Raw genomic sequence first — 17790 nt, 5'->3', positions numbered from 1 at the left:
GGGGGGGGGGGGGGGTCAGCTACAAGAGGTTGCCAGACAGTAACCAACTTAAGTTCTTGCCTCTGGCATTGATTAAGAGCTTCCAGAGATAAGACCATCCCCTCTTCTTCCTGGCACAGAGAGGGAGGCATCTTCATGGACAGAGGTTTCCCTTAGAAATGTAAATGTTTCCCAACAAAGGGGCAAACAAATTCCACTCCTTGGAGCCTGAATCTCATCTGTAGTTTTAAAACTAACCAGCCTAAAAGTCCTCATCATAAGCCATTTTAAAATTAAGCAGCCTAAAAATCCTCATCAGTGTGACAGGGCATAGGGTGCAGGCTAGAGGCCTAGAGAAGACGGCAGAGGACCGCTGAAGGCTGTGAACCAGAAGCAGTACTTTAAATGCCAGAAATCCTCTGCAAACAAACCTAGGGATGGTCTTTCTACCGCTGATGCCTCAGAGCAGCATCCGGGGAATCCGTGAAGGAGCAGAAGGGCTGTGCAGAAGGCACGGATTTAGGGGAGCCTGAAGAATCTGCGTGCAAACCCCCACTCCATCACTCATTAGCATGATCGTGAGCAAATCACTTGTCTTCTCTCAATTTAGTTTCCTCAGCTATAAAATTGTCTCCCAGGGAGCAGGAACTAGATTCCTATGCGACTTTTCACTTTTCTGGAAGATGTGAGCAACACTGAGAGCTAGGATCCCTAGGGACACTTCCCAGGTCTCCCGGGAGTTCTCTGGACACCCTGTAGAGAGGAGAGTACCAGCTGGACATTTCCGCTGTGTGGTTTTGTAACCAAGCAAAAAGGGACTCATTCTGCTCGCCCCAATCTGGTGTCAATCAATTGCAATAAGCCAGTGATCGACAATGGAAAATTTATACCAGTAGCTAGCATAATTGGAAGATGGCACTCTAGTGTCCTGAAGAACCATCTTAAAATTATACAGAATTTTGAGGCGGTTAAATGGGGAAAATGGGCAGGGAAGGAGAGGGGTTAGGGATGTCCACTATCTGGTGTGATGAACTTCAAGGTACCACATTATCTCTTCCTTCTGTCATTTGTCATGGGTACCAACACAGAATTTTTCTTTCTGGAGGTCATGATGTTTCTGAAAACTCAGAGAACAAAGTTGTCTTATCACAGCTGGGAGGTACACATAAGCAAGAGTGATAGAACTAGCAGACCATGTATTTTGCAAAAGTGAGAGACGCCTAGTCATCGAGGCTATGTGCAGGCTAGAATTCACAGAGACTATTGAGTCAGGGTCATAGTTACAATACTGCTTCCTTTCCCTAAGATGGCTTCCTTCATGTTAATTTAAGATCTAGCTGTAACAGTTTGACATCATTCAGCTCAACCTCTCAAACGGTTTACCAAAGCTCTAACTAACATCCACGATGCATTCTCATTGCATCCTCTCATTATCTCCTTTCACAAATGGGGCGATCTGGGCCTGTGACCTGCCGCTGTCACCCTGGAAGCCTGTGCGTCCGGCTCCAGCCCCGCAGGGTACGGGCACCGTGGGTTGGACAAGGGCAGCAGCCGGGCCAGCGCCCTCCTAGGGGGGCGGAGCGAGCGGCGCGGGGCGGGACCGGCTCTGGTCACGTGACGTCTGGCCCGGAAGCGCTCGCATCTGAGACCCCCGGTGACCGGGTCGTGAGCAGTTCTGTGGAGCGGGCGCGGAGGTCCCGGGGGTCCCTGCAGTTGCGCGTTCCCCGGGTCCACCGCCATGGCCTGGACCAGGTACCAGCTGTTCCTGGCCGGGCTCATGCTCGTCACCGGCTCCATCAACACGCTCTCGGCAAAGTGAGTCTGGGCCCGGCCGGGAGGGGAGGGGGCTCTGCCGGGCCCGCCGCGGCCCGCACGGGCGCTGGCGACCCTCGCTCTCCGTCCCCGTCCTTCCTTTCTCGGCTTCACTGGCCAGCCCAGGTTCTCCGGTCGGTTCACGCGGTTTCTGGACTACCCAAGGGGTGCGAGGGCCGGGAAATACGGAGCGAGGCCGTGCCCCGACTGGAGGATCCGAGCCCCGGCTTCGATCGCTGTGTGCTTGACCCCAGCGAGTCACCTCCCGTCTCCGCGCCTCAGTTTCCTCGTGTTTGAACGCAAGGTTTGGGTCAGTTCCTCTTGCCGACCCCTTCCAGCGCTGGCGTAGGAGGCCCCGCCGTCCGGGAGCCGGGGGCCGGGTGTGGGTGCGACTCCCAGCCTTGTGCACGCGAGCTACAGTTGAGGCCATGCAGGCCGAGTGAACGTGAGCCTGAGCCTGGAGAGCTGCTGCGACAGAGAAGGAGGTGCCCCATGGGCCCCTCCTGGAGGAAAGGTTACAGCTGGGCTTTGAAATTTCTGTGGGATTTCTACAGGTGGTGGGGACCTCGAAGCAGGGAACAGCAGGGCCAAATGAAGTGGATTGTAACTAGTTCCAAATGCCCAGGCCAGATTTTATCCCATAATCAAAGAGGGGCTTTTGAGCAGGGAGTTAGAGTTAAAAGTGATAGGATGAACCTAGTGGTCAAGGTGAAGAGTAGTTTGGTGCAGGGAAAGCCACTCCAAGGCTGCTGCATGGCAGATGAGGGGAACTAGGAGGTGGCAGTGAGGCGGGAAAGGAAGGGACAGGCAGGAGAGACCAGCAGCACAATGAAGCCACAAGGCCTGACCCACAGGCCTAAGACAGTGATCACTCCAGGGTTTCTGCTGGGAAAACAGAAATGTCATTAACCTAGACAGAGAGGGCAAGTGGGCAGCTGAGCTCTGAGGGATGAGAAAAGGTACTTGTGGGACAGTGAGGACAGTCCGCTGGAGGTTGAGGATTGAGGACCCAGGGCTGTCATGAGGCTGAGGGACCGAGCAGAGCCCCCTGTCTGTAATGTGCAGGGGGGCCCAGTCAGCAGTCCCTTCTCTTGGCACCCACCTCAGGTCAGGGCCTTCCTGCCCCTTCTGTTCCCTTCTGAGAGCCCCAGTACCCAGAGCCTGGCCTTTCTCTGAACCAGTTCCCAGGTGCATGTGCAGAACAGTGGACAGTGGCCTCTCCTGGTCAGACCTCACTTCCAGCTGGGCGCTGCCAGGCTCCAGGGCAATGGGGAGTCACCCCAGTCACCCTCTAGGCAATGCCCCAGGCCCCCCAGGGGCGGGGGTGGGGGGCGCTGGTCATATCTTATTCATTTTCGAAGCATTTATTTCTAGCCCACTCCATCAGTGATGTGAGAAATGCCCCAGAAGAGAGGTCTGGGAGAGAAGTACCTTGCTCAATTCATCAGACATGTATAAGGTACCTACAGTGTGTGAGGCACTGTCTGGACTCAGGGAAGGAGACAGAAGTGACCAGGAGAAGACCTTGAGATGCTTAGAATCTGAGGTGGAGGACACAGATGTGTACACACTTTTCAATCACAATGTCCTTCCTTCTGCCAAAGGAATTGGAGCTCTGGATGAGACCCACCTGTCTCTCTGGTTGGGCTCTGGCCAGCTGAGTGTGTGTCTGTGTCTTGTGCTGGTCTCCTGTGCCCTGCGGCCTCCTGCAGGTCACTCCTTCTGCTGAGGCCTTAGCTGCAAAGGAGACAACCTGAGGGTTCCCATCTCGGTTAAGATCTGAACGAAGCAGAACAAGTTGTCCATCCATCCATCTGCTGCACCAGCCTAAGGCCTCAGTCAAGTGCTTAGAGAGTGGCTGTAGGTCTGCCAGGGCTTCTGTCCCCAAGGAGAGTTGAGATTACCAGTTACCACTGGGATAAACTGGTCTGACTCAGCTCCTTCCTTAAAATGCTCCAAACCAGTCAGGTAGGAAGTCAGGGGATCCTCAGTCCCAGGAGGCTTTGCCCTTAGAAGCTGCCAGAGAGGCAGGAAAGAGGCTCCCAGGTGGGGACCCAACCTGTGGTCCTGTCTCCTGCCCTGTAGCCTGATGTGGGGCCTCTCAGGAACCTCCCTCTCTGAGACGGCCCCAGAATTGGACCCTAAGCAGTGTTCTAAGGCCAGACTGTGAGAAAGACGCTGTCAGAGAGAAAGAACATGGGAGAGTGGCTATGTACGTCCTGATGGGAGTTATCAATTTGAAATCACATTCTGACCTGCAGTTTCTGTCAGGGACAGACAGAGAAGATTGTGACCACAGCAAGTGCTATCCAGCTAATACAGAGAGAACACCATGTGCTAGGTCCCACTCTGGCCGCCTTTCATGTGTGAGTTTAATGAGTTCTCATAACCACCCCATGAGGTAGACAAACTCATCGTCCCGGATGAGGAAACTGAGGTGTGGAAAGATGTTACTTGCCCAAGTTCAATGCAGCTTTTAAGTGGCAGAGTTTATATTTGAGCCTGAGTGGTCTGCCTCTAGAATCCGTGCTCTTTACCACCAGTATGGGATGAGGCTGGGGACCTCTCTAGTCATTTTTGGGGGCATTTAGAGTTGTTAGAAACATAGAAATCATCCATTCTGATCCCCTCCCCACAATTTACGGTCAAGGTCCCAAGAGAAGTTTCTTTTTTATTATTTATTTATTTATTTATTTTTTTTTTTGAGGAAGATTAGCCCTGAGCTAACATCTGCTGCCAATCCTCCTCTTTTTGCTGAGGAAGACTGGCCCTGAGCTAACATCCATGCCCATCTTCGTCTACTTGTTATATGTGGGACGCCTACCACAGCATGGCTTGCCACGTGGTGCCATGTCCGCACCTGGGATCCGAACTGGCGAACCCTGGGCTGCTGAAGCGTAACGTGTGCACTTAACCGCTTGCGCCACCGGGCCAGCCCCCCAAGAGAAGTTTCTTTTTGTGACTCAGCTGGTTGGTGTCAGCGGGGACTGGAAGGCGGATCTCAACATTTTAGTCCAGTCCTGTTCCAAAAGTCCCTCTTCCTTGGGGATTTCTCCTCACATCTCCCAGACAAAGACAAGCATGTGCCCGTGGAAATTGTAATCTTCTAAGTGGCAAGGCGCCCTCCCTCGGGAACTGGGCAGTAAGCCTCTGTCTCAGCCCAGAGGACCCTGCTGTCACACTGCTTGTTTTTCGCCTGGAGCCGGAGGCCACTCAAGGTTCAGGTTCAGTCTCTAGTAGCCTCGTGCAGTTTCTTGGCCTGTGAAGTGAGCGTGTTTCCCTCCCCGGGTTCCTGGGATGACTAAAGAGAGTGGATGAGGAAGTGGGTGTGAGCACGTGCTGCCTGCTGTGCTGGTGCCACAGGTCAGCTCCCCACTGGAGGAGGCCACTCTGCCCACTCAGCAGGTTTGGGGACGCTGCAGGGAGATGGCCTGCCCTGGCTGGGGTGGAGACAGGGGTGACATACCTGCAGGAGGGAAAGCCACCAGTCAGGCTGGCCCTTAGCCCCATCTCTGGGTCTTGGCAGAGCGCCCTTCCCTGTGAAATGGCTCCTTCCCCTTTCTTTCTTTTTTCTTTTTTTTTGAGGAAGATTAGCCCTGAGCTAACTGCTGCCAATCCTCCTCTTTTTGCTGAGGAAGACTGGTCCTGAGCTAACATCCGTGCGCATCTTCCTCTACTTTATATGTGGGACACCTACCACAGCATGGCTTTGCCAAGCGTTGCCATGTCCGCACCTGGGATCCAAACCCGCAAACCCCTGGCCGCTGAAGTGGAACATGCATACTTAACCACTGTGCCATTGGGCCGGCCCCTCCTTCCCCTTTCTGTGGCTGCTTTCTCACCCCTCACCAGGACCTCCCACTGAGGCGTCTCCTGGAGACCAAGCGTGTCGCCCTCCCCAGACACTGCCTAGGGCTGTCTGCCTGGCTCAGTGGCTGTCTATAGGGTCATGCCCATTCTCTCGAATCCCACTGGGGTTCTTCTTGCAGAGAGCCAGGGTCAAGTGGACGCTCACTGAGTAAGGCTCAGATCCCCTCCTGAACTTCTGCAGGCTGTGAAGCCCACCCAGCCAGGGAGGAGCCATGAGGGTGACTCCAACAGTCAGGCCTCCTGGGTCCAGGGACTCTGCCGGGAACATGACAAGAGGCCTGGGACCACTGGGCTTCTATTAGGGAAGGACTCTGTCCTTTCTGTGCCAGCTCTAACTTTTGTCTTGGTAGCTGTCCACACCCTTGGGTTCCATGAGCTGCCATGGGACAGTTGCTTCAAAGGGGTTCCTGGGCCAGCTGGAGAAGGCCTTAAATCAGGAGGGCAGTGTAGTAGAGTGGAAAGAACATGAGGCTTGGAAGCTGTGGGATTAGATGAGTCGCTGTGCTTCTCCAAGCCTAAGTTTCATCTGTAAATGGACGTGATGATCCCTACCCTGCCTTCTTCCCAGACACAAGGTAGGGTCTAGTGAGGAAGGTTTTCTGCTAGTCAGAGATGAGAGGGCTCGGCATCCTTTATCACCTCATGAGCCAGGACCACCCGCTGTGACACCCCAGAGAGCGGAGAAGCCCTGTTGCCCTTCTGAACATCCCCTGTAGGAGAAAGAAGCTGACTCATGGGGCTTGACAAACCCGGAATGCGAGAGGAAATGGCAGAGATTCTGCAGGGGACGGACACACAGCTAATCGGTCTGAGCCAGCCACAGCAGCCACTTCCTCAGTGTCCGCCCCCCCCACCCCCGACACGGACGCGCATCTCTCTCAGAATGCTGAACTTTGAGTTTGGGCAAGGCCACACTGGAGTGACTCACCCTCCAGCAAGGGGAGCCCACCCCCGAGCCTGCTGAGAAGCCTGCATCTGGCAGCAGAGCACAGTCCTCATGTGGCCTCAGCCTGACCCGTGGATCCCCACAGGCCTCCTGCCCTGGAGACCAGGGCTCTCTCCAGGATACGGTATCTAGAGCGAATGGAGGGCCCATCTGCAGGGCTGACCCTCTCCCTGCCCCAGCTGGGGTAATGGGAAGAGTCTGGAGTCAGAGGTGATAGAACTTCAGATGTTGAGGAAGGGGCACAGAACTGGAGATGGAGGCTCCGGGGTACAAGCCTGTGTCCCTCAAGCCCTCTCTGGTCCCTGGGTTCCTCGTCTGTCAAGTAAGGAGCTTTGTGCGATGATGGCTGAGTTTCTTCTCCTCTCAGCACTTTGTGGCTCTATGGAATGACAGGGGCAGTAGCCTGAGGCCTCTCCAGCTGCCTCTGCCTCAGCCAGCAGGGTAGGTCCCAGAGAGTGGATGCTTTCCCAGAAGCTTTCAGGCTGGAGCAGAGCAGGGCCACACTGACCCAATGCAAGGGGAGATGGCTTCTGCTTGGTAGAGGGAAAAGAGAGAGAAGGGGCAGAAAAGAACTTTTATCGAATTCCTGCCATGTTCCCAGTCTTAGATGTTTTATTTATTACTTTTGACAGTTCATCAGTGTAGGCATTATTATCCCCATCTTATAGATGAGAAAACTATAATTTGTCCAGCCTGTGAGACTCAAACATCTGAGCTGTCCAAGGATCCTGCTGCCTTTCCTGAATGTACATTCAAACAGATGGGTTTGGCCCTAGCCCCACCCGTTGTTAACTGTACGAGTCTGAGCACAGCTCTTGCCACACCTGCGCCCAAGCTTTGACGTCTTCACTGTAAAATAAGGATCTCCGTCTTGAGACTTCGACCAGACATCCCACGTGGAGTGCTTAGCGCAGGCCTGGCGCAAAGTCAGTGCTCAATGAATTGTACCTTTATAAAAACTGTTAGTGAAGTGTTTTGCAAATAGCCAAGTGCTGTCCTGCCTTAGGGGTCAGACGCTGTCATCCCCAGATGAACTGAGGGTGGATTTTAGCTCTTGTTCTGTGCTACCTGGGGTCCTCTGTGGCTGCACAGTGAGCCAAAGTCTGTCTCAAGGCCAGGACTCCCTCAGAAGTCTTCCCGTCAGAAGCCTGACTCATCCTAAAGTGCCTGCAGGCCTGATCTCCCTGGCCTGAAGAGAGGCTGGGCAGGGCAGCCTGTCCCTGACACTCAATCTCTTAGGCTGCAAGCCTGCCCCAGGCCCTCAGATACAAAAAGATTCCATTTCCCCAGCTGGGAACGCTGCCAGCCCCAACCTGTTCAGGCAGACCCACCCCTTGGAGAAAGTGAGCACAGCCATTGGAGGAGGGGAGGGAGCTCAGCACCACCCTACAGCCAGCTCCCCACATGGTGCCCCACTTTGGGAGGACAGGCCCAACTTGTCCCACCGGCAGGGGGCACCTCAAACTGGGTCGCAAATGAGGACTCATGGAGACACTGACTCTGGACTGGAGTACCTGCCTCTTTGCTCAGTGAAATCTGCAAGTCCCATTCATTCAGCAAAAGAATGTTTGAGCTGCTGTCTGGTAATGTGCCAGGAGCGGGGGACTGAGAGATGTGGAAGTTGCTGGATGCTGAGCTCACGCTCTCTCAAGTGACGGTCACTGTGGAACCAGAAAGTGATACAGGTGTGAGTTGTCATTACTGTAAGCTGCGTAGGTGGTGACCCAGAGGGAGTTCTGGGAGGTGGCTCCACCACTAGATCTGGAGGTCATTTTGAGCCTGTCAGTCGGTGCTCTGGGTGTGGCCCCAGGATGAGGAAGGAGCTCCACACCTGCCCTTGTCCTAGGCTTCTGGTTGCTCTTCATGGACTGGGCAGGCCCTCCCATGTTCCTGGAGGAGCCCTGGCTCCAGCCCCGGGAATTCCCCTCTCCAACCGACCTTCTCACTTGCCCCGGGGCAGTTGGCTCTGCGCCACCGCCACCGGTAAAGCTTGACCTCTTCTCTCTTCCTTGCTTCTCCTCTGTTCTGCTCTGTTGCCTCACCCACGCCCTCCCAGAAGGCTATTTCTGCAATAGCGAGTCTGAGTTGGAGAGCAGGAGAGCAGGCCTGCCTGGGTGAGGCACAGAGTTGGTGTGTGGCCGACACCCACATCCAAGTCCTGTCCTGCCCAGGATCCAAGGGCCAGAACCTGCAGCAGATCAGGCAGAAACGAGCCCCCAGAGAGCAGGTGGTTTCTGGTCGGTAGTGGGGGCTTTCTTTGCCCCATTGGTACTGGTTACAGCCTGCTCCCCTGACTTGGGCAGGGCCCCAGATTTCTCTCTACCTTCCAGTCATATTTCCCAAGGGGTCGTATCAGATCCTCTCCCCACCCTTCAGCTCTCCTTTGACCCCCACCACTCCCAGGAAGCACAAGCCCTCCAACTGCCCCTCTCTACATCTCTGGGGTGTGTAGGGTCTCCCACTGTGAGACAAGTTGGCTGTAGGCCTGTTTGTCACTCACCCTGGGGTGTGTTCAGATCTCTGAGTAGACCTGGTCTTTCCCTCACAGGTCTGTGCTACCCCCACCATTGACCCCACCCTCCCCCTGCCAGCATCAGGCCATCATGCCCTTGCCCAGGGCTGTGGGAAAGAGTTCCCTGTTCCCCTCCCTAAACTCAGGGCACAGAGAAGCCAGGGCTGAACAGGATCTTTGTCAACCTCAGACCCTACCAGCTTGGCACAACCGGTGGCCAATGCTCATGGCACAGGAAGTAGAGGGTCCCCTGCCCTTTAGGAGCTCGGGCTTATAGCATAGATGAGCCAGCGGAGTAGGGCCGAATGCTACAATGTGGCTGCTCTTGACAGATATTGCAAAGAAAGACATTTAAGAAGAAGCAGTCCTGAGTCTTGTACTTTAGAGACAGCCACCTACGTGGGGGTTGCTGCAGAGGGAGCGTGTCAGTGGCTCACAGGAAACAGCCCTGGGTCTGCGCTGACTTGAGTCAGCAGTGTGATGTGGCAGACGCGGTCAAAGCATATCAACTCATCTAGGATGTCCACCACGAGGGAGGGGCCACCATCTTGCCAGACTCAGTCTGGGCCGGATCACATGACCTTGGGCCTGAGCCTGGGCCCCCCCGGAGCGCTTCCAGAAGTCAGCAGCCAGGGAAGTGAAAGGTTAGAAGGGCTGGGGCTGTTGAGCCAGGAGATGAGAAGATTCAGAAGAAGGTGGAAAAGTCACCAAATATCTGAAGGGCTTTCAAGTGAGAGAGAGATCAGATTAGGCCCCAGCGACACAACTAAGCCCAGCAAAATTGAAGTTCAGGAGTGGGAACTTGAGTGCACAGATGGAGGACCGTGCGGGATGATTGCTGGTAGCTGCCCAGAGTGCCATGCCACGAAGACTTGTGGGCACGTGTCGGGGCTTGATGGGGGGGCATACCATAGTCAGTTACGCCGTCTGCCAGGGTGCTGGCTGCGAGGCCCGCCACCAGTGCTGTGTACTTGCCACCTGTTTAGAGTCAGTGCTCAAAAGACCCTCCAAACCCTCCAGGTTACCTGAAGGGGACCAGGTGTGTGTCAGGCGGTCATTCCAAGGGCCAAATTGCCCTTGTAGGCCAGGGGCGCTTGATACTTTTTGTGCTGTGGATCCCTTTGATAGTCTGGTGAAGCTTAGAGTACTGTTTTAAAATATGCAAATAAATGTACTTCCTAGAGTATTGTCTTAAAATGTACAAATAAAAGACCAAGGATTACAGGAAAAGCCAATTATATTGAAATAAAGTTATTTAAGCAAAGTTGTGATTTAGTAATATGTGTGTGTATACACTTCTTGACACATAAAATTATAAGTAGTGGGTCTAATTACTGTAATTTTGGAGAAGTGATGAGTGTAAATGATACTTCACAATATGTGCAACGACCCTAATGTGATAATGAGAATAGCTGTGATTTCTATTTGACAAAGTCACAGGTACTGCAATACTACATTCATGATTTGAGGAAGTGCTAACTTTCAGTTGATGGTTCATGAAATTTCAGCTAAAGGCCCCCACATTCTGTCCACAATCCCAGATGAAGACTCCTCCTTGTGGAGATGGCCCCTTGGAGAGGGAGCCCCACTTTCAGCTGAGTCCCCTAAGTCTGGCCTCTTGGCATTGAGAGAAACTAGCTTGTCTGCAGGCACCAGGGCCAGGGTTTGACCTTCTCTCTCTGTGCTGCAGGTGGGCAGACAACTTCGTGGCCCAGGGCTGTGGAGCGAGCAAGGAACACAGCTTCCAGCATCCCTTCCTCCAGGTATCTGCCCTGTCCCTCCCCGCCTCCCATCTTCCAGGCCTCGGGGCATGTGTCCCCCATGAGGCCCTGCTGTTTCCTGACCTAGGGGTGGAGACTTCCTCTGCTCCCAGAAGAGCTATCCCCTTTCTCTCCCTCCCCAGAACAAAGGGCAGGGTGTGGGTGCCCCTGGAAGATGGCAGAGGGCACAGTCTTCTGCCAGAAGCCAGCTCAAGTCCTGGTGAGCGGTCATGCCCTGGGCACCATGAGGCCAGCCCTCCCACGTCCAAGTCAGGTCACATTTGGGAAACATCCCCAGTAGCAAAACCTGCTGTCCATCCACAGGGAGCCCCGACCCCGCTGAGACAGGGCAGACACCATAAATGGAAGGCAGCTTGTTGCTAGTCTAGGAAGCGGAAGACTCAATTTCAGCCCCAGCTCTGCCAGCAACTTGCTCTGTGACTTTAAATAAGTCCTTCAGCCTCTCTAGGCCTCAGTTTCTCCATCTGGAACTTGACCAGGGGTTGGCCTAGATCGGTAGTTTTCACACCAGGCTCACACAGCCTTAGGGTGTCCATAGCGGTGTTTCATGGACTAGGGGGAGACCCAGGAGGCAGTCACTGGCCTCCCCCACACAGCAGCTCTGCTTTTATCTGTTTTACCTGTTGGGGTTATAGGTATATAGCGTTACAGGTATATGTGAGCTCTTGTTTGAAGAAAGATCGTGTTTAAAGAATTTTGTTAAAGGTGGCCCTCCCTCCCGCTGTGAGCTCCTGTGCTTCTGTCCCCGCAGGCAGTGGGCATGTTCCTGGGAGAGTTCTCCTGCCTGGCTGTCTTCTACCTGCTCCGGTGCAGAGCTGCCGGGCAGCCAGACGCCAGCCTGGGTCCCCAGCAGCCCTTCAACCCACTTCTTTTTCTGCCCCCAGCCCTCTGCGACATGACTGGAACCAGCATCATGTATGTGGGTGAGTAGCTGCCAGGCCGAGAAGGGCTCAGTGAAGCCCATGGCCTGAGGGAGCCACTGGGAAAACAGCCACCCCCATGCCCAGCTCATCTTCACCTCACCCCTGCCTCTCCCACAGACATTCTCACCCACATGCACGCGCTCAACCAAGGTTTATTGAGCACATGCTATGTGTGAGGCGTCTTCAGCCCTGAGGACACCTCAGTGAATAGACAGCCTTGGCCCTCAGGAGCTAACATAGTGTATCTCTCCTCTCCTAGCCCTGAACATGACGAGTGCCTCCAGCTTCCAGATGCTGCGGGGAGCAGTGATCATATTCACAGGCCTGTTCTCGGTGGCCTTCCTGGGGCGGAGGCTGGCGCTGAGCCAGTGGCTGGGCATCCTTGTGACCATTGCAGGACTGGTGGTCGTGGGCCTAGCTGACCTCCTGAGCAAGCACGACGATCAGCACAAGCTCAGCGAAGTGATCACAGGTGCGGCTGGGGTCGGGGCTCCAGGGGCTGCCCATCCTGTCCTGTCCCCGCTGGGAGCCCAGCACAGAGTCATTCCACAGACTTTTACAAGCTCTGCTGTATGCTAGGCGCTGGGTGAGGGCTTGTGGGGGGACCAGCTGACGTGGACATGTCCCTGCTCTCAAGGTGACAGAGTGTAGGGAAGAACAGAGAGGCATAAACAGCATGAGAGAGGGGCAGACAGGAGCAGGGAGATCAGAGGAAGGCGAGGGCTGTGCTGTGATATCCATACATAGGCACAGGCTGCCGGGCTGGGGAGAGGAAGGCAATGAGTGTTGTGGAGCACTTACCAAGTACCCAACCCGGTGCTGAGCACTGTGTTCATCATCACAGTAATCCTCATAATCCTAGAAAGGAAGCATGGCAGCCCGTTTTACAGTGGAGTCACTACCCTGGCCCCTCAGAGGCAGGATTAAACCAGAAATGTATATCTCAAAGCCTGTTACTTCTCAAAAGACCTGCCTACCCTACTCTGCAGCTCTCAGGCCCAGGCAGGCCTCTGGACCTTCTGGAGCCTCAGCCCAGAGAGGGTGACAGTGCCTGTCCTGCTGGCCTGCCCCTCTACCCCCCAGAGGCCAGGAGATCAGGCATGGGGGCTGTCATGACCATGCTTCATGAACTGTATGGTGCCCTGCAAAAGTCAGGGGCTCTGGGTGTTGTTATGTGTCTGGGAGCTGCCTCCCTCAGCACTGGACCCGCCACCCTGCCAATGGCCCAGTGGCCTTGCTGTCTTCCTGTCCTGACCCAGGTTCAGCCCTGGCCTCACCCTGGGCGCCTCTCTTCTCACAGGGGACCTGTTGATCATCATGGCCCAGATCATCATCTCCATCCAGATGGTGCTAGAGGAGAAGTTCGTCTACAAGCACAACGTGCACCCGCTGCGGGCAGTTGGCACTGAGGGTGTGTGTGAGCGCAGGGGCTGGGACGAGGGTGCTGGTTGGGGGGACACCCTGGAGGGTAGCACATGGAGGGAATGCATAAGTGGGAACACTGGGAGAGGGTGAGCCCCTTGCCCCTACTCCTTCCTCTGTTCACCACATATGTGTTGACAAATAGTCTGACACCTGCTGTGCACACGGCCTGGAGCTAGAGGAGGAAGAGGATGAAGATGAATGAGATGCAGTTCCCACTCTAGAGGAGTTGACCAGCAGGAAAGGACAGCAGTGCGTGTTACCTCAGACCACTTGTGCTCAAGTGATATTTCACTTATCGGGCATGTCTGAACGTCTTGGGGCAGGGAGGGTTGCCTCTGAGCTGCAAATTTCAACAGGCAAGAGTAGGGAGGCGGAATCTCCAGACAGAGTGATGGCATGGGGAGCTGAACATGAGTTTGGAAACCAGTGAGGAGTACAGGGTAAGAGACACAGGTTTGAGGGTGGGGAAATGATGGGAAATTGAGTAGGTCAAGGTCATATCATGGAGAACCTTGAACATCAGACAAGTGGATTTAGACTTTAAATGACAGGCAGGGAGGAACTACTGTAGGTTTTTGAGCATGGAAATAACTATCGAAATTATGCTTTAAAAATGTGAAACTAGCAGGGTGTTCAGAGCAGTGCTGCCAAGTGTGGCCTGTGGACTAGTCAGGGAGCCGCTTGTGCCTGGTCCACAGTGAGCTGAGGCTTATGGCAGAGTGTTAATCCACTCGCTCATCCAGCATACTGTCTGTTTCCACTCTTTTATTTTTTTCCTAGCAAGACTTTCTGAATGAAGCAGTATGTTGATTTACATTCTGGTCCAGCTCCTTGTCACAGACCAGTGACACTGAATTAGAGAGCTATGTTTTTCCACACTTGTGAGAGCAGTGTAGTGATTGCAGCAATTTTTTTTAAATGAATAGGATAAAATTTAAAAGTGTCCGAGAACATTGTGCATTCTAAGAGTAGCTATGTTTCATGAAAGTGTGCGTGTGTGTACATGCCTGTGCACATGTATACTGGTTACTATATAAAATGTATTTCTTACTCTTGGTCCAGTCAGAAAATGCAGATTAAAGTGAAGAAGGGGCAGCTAGAGCCCATTCAGTAGGCCGTTGTGAATTCCTGATGAGAGGGATGGCTCCAGGACCTGAAAGGAAGGAGCTGGTATGAGGGCCGCTAGGAAGGGGTGGCCGGGCGCTCAGTGGAGCCCTTGCTGGGCGGAACATGCTGGGAATCTGGGGGCCGAGTGGGGAGTGTGACGTGCTTCCTCCGTTCTCCACAGGCCTCTTTGGCTTGGTGATCCTCTCCCTGCTGCTGGTGCCCATGTACTACATCCCCGCCGGCTCCTTCAGTGGAAACCCTCGCGGGGTGCTAGAGGACGCACTGGACGCCTTCTGCCAGGTGGGCCGACAACCGCTTATCGCCCTGGCACTGCTGGGCAACATCAGCAGCATTGCCTTCTTCAACTTTGCGGGCATCAGTGTCACTAAGGAACTGAGTGCCACCACCCGCATGGTACTGGACAGCCTGCGTACCGTTGTCATCTGGGCACTGAGCCTGGCACTGGGCTGGGAGGCCTTTCACCCTCTGCAGATCCTCGGGTTCCTCATCCTCCTGTTGGGCACTGCCCTCTACAACGGGCTGCACCGCCCACTGCTGACCCGCCTGTCCAGGGGCCGGCCCCCAGCAGAAGAGGGCGAGCATGAGAGACTGCTGGGTGGCTCTCGGACTGCCATCAACGATGCCAGCTGAGCCTCCTGCAGGGCCTCTGCTGCCACCTGGATGCTCCCTGTTCACCCTGAGGATGAGGTCACACAGGCTGGTGAGCCTCGAGTGCCCTGTCCTAAGGCCTCACCTTGCTCCTGCCCACACACTGCCAGGGAAGCTGCTGCCATAGAAAATGACATGACACCCAGGTCCTCCTTTGTCACAACCCCCTGCAGAGAGGTGTCACCCAGCCCCCACAGGCCTGAGGGCAGTGACTGACCCCTGCCTGGCTCCACGAGGAAGTCACTTAGCCTTCTTAGGGCCACGGTTGCCTCATTTGCACCCACCTGTGCAGATGGTTATGAAAGTTAAGCACCATATTTCCTAAAACTTTTAAGGTATCCCCTAACCCTGTCTGGAGACCTAGGCTTCAGCCGGGCCATGCTGCAGATTCAGTGTATGCACCCTAGCCCATTACCTACTCGCTCTGAGCCTTGGTGTCCTGCTCTGTAAAGCAGAAGATGTCGACGCTGTGGCTTCAGTGCCTTCCAGCCCCAGCTGGGCCCAATCTATGGGCCTATGATTTTGACCAACCTTGGAAATGAGTGACAGCCCATTTATTTATTGGAAATGCTTCTCTCCTCAAGCCTGTTTTGATGTCCTTGCTCACACATCCTCAAGGCCTCCGTGCCGGGAACGGATTACAGGGGGATTCCAGGCAGCCCTTGATAACAGCTTTTAGGAACCCTTCACCTTCCATTTTAAAGGTGAGGAACCCGAGGCCTAGAGTTGTAAATTGTTTGGTAAGAGGGCTCTCCTACTGTGGGCTCTGGCCATGCAGCCACATGATCCCGCCACAGGCTGGATCTAGAGCATATCTGCACCTCAGCACCCCCCCACCCCAAACCTGACTTCTAGAGAACCTTCCAGGATGCTGGATTCACTAGGATTCTACCGTTTAAAGTAATTCTGGTGTCTCAGGCGTTAAGTGCTTAACTTTCATTCTCTTTCATCACAGCCTGCACAGGTGGGTGCAGATGAGGCAACCGTGGCCCCGAGAAGGTGAAGTGACTTCCTCGTGAAGCCACTATTCTAAGCTAGGTTTGCCTGATCCGAAACCTGTTGTCCCCACCTCCCATATGGGTCTCTGGGGTTTTGGGGGGATTTCCTGCAGCTAGGATGGAAACATTGTGCTGTTGTCCTCCTGGTCACCCCACCCAGAAGAGAGGGGCCTGGCATAGGGCCTGCAGGGAGCTGGGTGGCCCTCCACTCCAGTGTTTCTCACTCGGGTAGTTTCTGGAGCCTCAGCCCACCTTACTGGGCAGCTCAGTCATAGAACAAAACGCTGAATGCTTTCCTTAACCTAGGTTCTAGGGGAAGGGATGCTTAACAAGCGAAGCCCTAGGACTGCATGGGAATCCAGCAGGTTCTTAGAGTTTGTTGGCAGAGGAGGGCTTCTTCATCCCACCAGCTCTGAGTCTCAGGGGCCCCCTGAGCTTTTTGGGGCCACAGTGTGTGTCACAGGAAGAAGGAAATGGAGAGCAAGGGTGGTGGGGACTACAGCTGCCTTGTCCAAAAATCCGGGGCCTTAGAATGTTGTTTTAGGCTTTATTTTTAAAAAGAAAAGGGAAATTTGCAGTATGGACTCTTTTTAATGAGAGGGAAGGAGCACAAGGGGTGGAACGTTCCTGGAGGTAGCGTCTAGAATGTTGAGGTGGAAAAGCTCTAGGGTCCCAAAGCATAGAAATCACCCAGCCCACCATTCATTGTTCCGATGAAGAAACTAAAGCCCAGAGAGAGGAAGGAACTTCCCAAGGTCACACTGCCAGTGAACGGCAAGGCCAGACTTCCTGGTCCTCAGTCCTTGCCTGTTCCATTCTGCCACAGGGAATGTAGCCAGGAGCCTGTACCAAGAGTCCAGGACGGCCCCTCTGCCACGGGCTGCCCAGCCTGTGCACTCAGCTGTGCACACCGCTTCAGAGGGTGGTAGGGAAGCACTTGGCTTTTATTTGAGTGCTGCCATGGGGAACTGTGTTGATTTTAATGCTGTAAGGGCTGGCAGAATCGTAATGGGACTTCAGTGGTCAGGGGTGGCAGAGCATAGGGACGCCCCATCAGGCCTGCCACCAACTCAGGGAACCCGTTTTACCTCCTGGAGCTTTGGGTCTTCACAGGTCTAAAATGGGAAAGCCCGCCTCCATCTCGCAGAATGAGTGTGAAAATTACATAAGATGATAAACCGAAGGTGCCTGTACACGCCAGCGCACAGCGGAGTGTCACTTAGGGCTGCACTGTCCACCAGGGTGGTCTGCCTGGGGCACCGAAGTCCCAGCAGAGGCATGGCGCTGAACGTCGGTTTTGCTCAGCGTGGAAGAAACATTTTATCAGAACACCATCATGGAGTAGAGTGTGAAATTGACATGGATAGGATAAAACAGGACACCTCGAGAAAGTGTTATGCTGACTGTAGGTGCCCTCCCAGCCTCTGTCAGGGCTGCTTTGGAGTGAGAGGCCTTGCTGTGTCGTGCTGGTCATGTACAAGGGTAAGGACCTCCACTCTCCTGCTGAGTCTGGAGGGTCACGGGGAATGTCTCTATCTGTGGCCTACCCTTCTGAGTGGAGTAAGGGAACCCTGAATGGTGGAAGTTTGGCACCAAGGCCCTGAACCCCAAAATCAGAATAACTGATAACAGACTTCTGTAAACCTCGGTTCAAATACAGTGTAATTTAAATCATCTGCATAGTGAACTGATTAGTCCCTGCTGCTGGCTGACTGGTCCTAGGGGAGCCTGGGGCTGGGGCTTCCTCCAGGACTGCCATCCAGGCCCT

At 54.2% G+C, this 17790-nt stretch overlaps 1 protein-coding gene across 1 annotated transcript; it reads left to right on the top strand.

The window, feature by feature from the left end:
• The first annotated feature begins 1590 nt into the window (after positions 1–1590).
• Positions 1591–17696, top strand: SLC35F6 (solute carrier family 35 member F6). Its single transcript, XM_046661380.1, has 6 exons — positions 1591–1794; positions 10810–10882; positions 11652–11823; positions 12083–12295; positions 13124–13234; positions 14537–17696. The coding sequence occupies exons 1-6, from the start codon at positions 1718–1720 to the stop codon at positions 15004–15006; spliced, it is 1116 nt and encodes a 371-aa protein (XP_046517336.1). The 5' UTR covers positions 1591–1717; the 3' UTR covers positions 15007–17696.
• The last annotated feature ends 94 nt before the right edge of the window (positions 17697–17790 follow it).

Source organism: Equus quagga, chromosome 5, assembly GCF_021613505.1.
Source record: "Equus quagga isolate Etosha38 chromosome 5, UCLA_HA_Equagga_1.0, whole genome shotgun sequence".
Taxonomy (NCBI): domain Eukaryota; kingdom Metazoa; phylum Chordata; class Mammalia; order Perissodactyla; family Equidae; genus Equus; species Equus quagga.
Note: the sequence above shows the minus strand (reverse complement) of the source record. Positions and strands in the feature narration are given on the sequence as shown.

What these genes read in the sequence shown, in the direction of transcription:
- SLC35F6 (XM_046661380.1), top strand. Translation starts at nt 1,718, where the DNA reads ATGGCCTGGACCAGGTACCAGCTGTTCCTGGCCGGGCTCATGCTCGTC. An exon ending in AACCAGCATCATGTATGTGG is followed by an intron (nt 11,824 to 12,082) that starts GTGAGTAGCTGC and finishes CTCCTCTCCTAG; the next exon opens with CCCTGAACATGACGAGTGCC. An exon ending in GCGGGCAGTTGGCACTGAGG is followed by an intron (nt 13,235 to 14,536) that starts GTGTGTGTGAGC and finishes CGTTCTCCACAG; the next exon opens with GCCTCTTTGGCTTGGTGATC.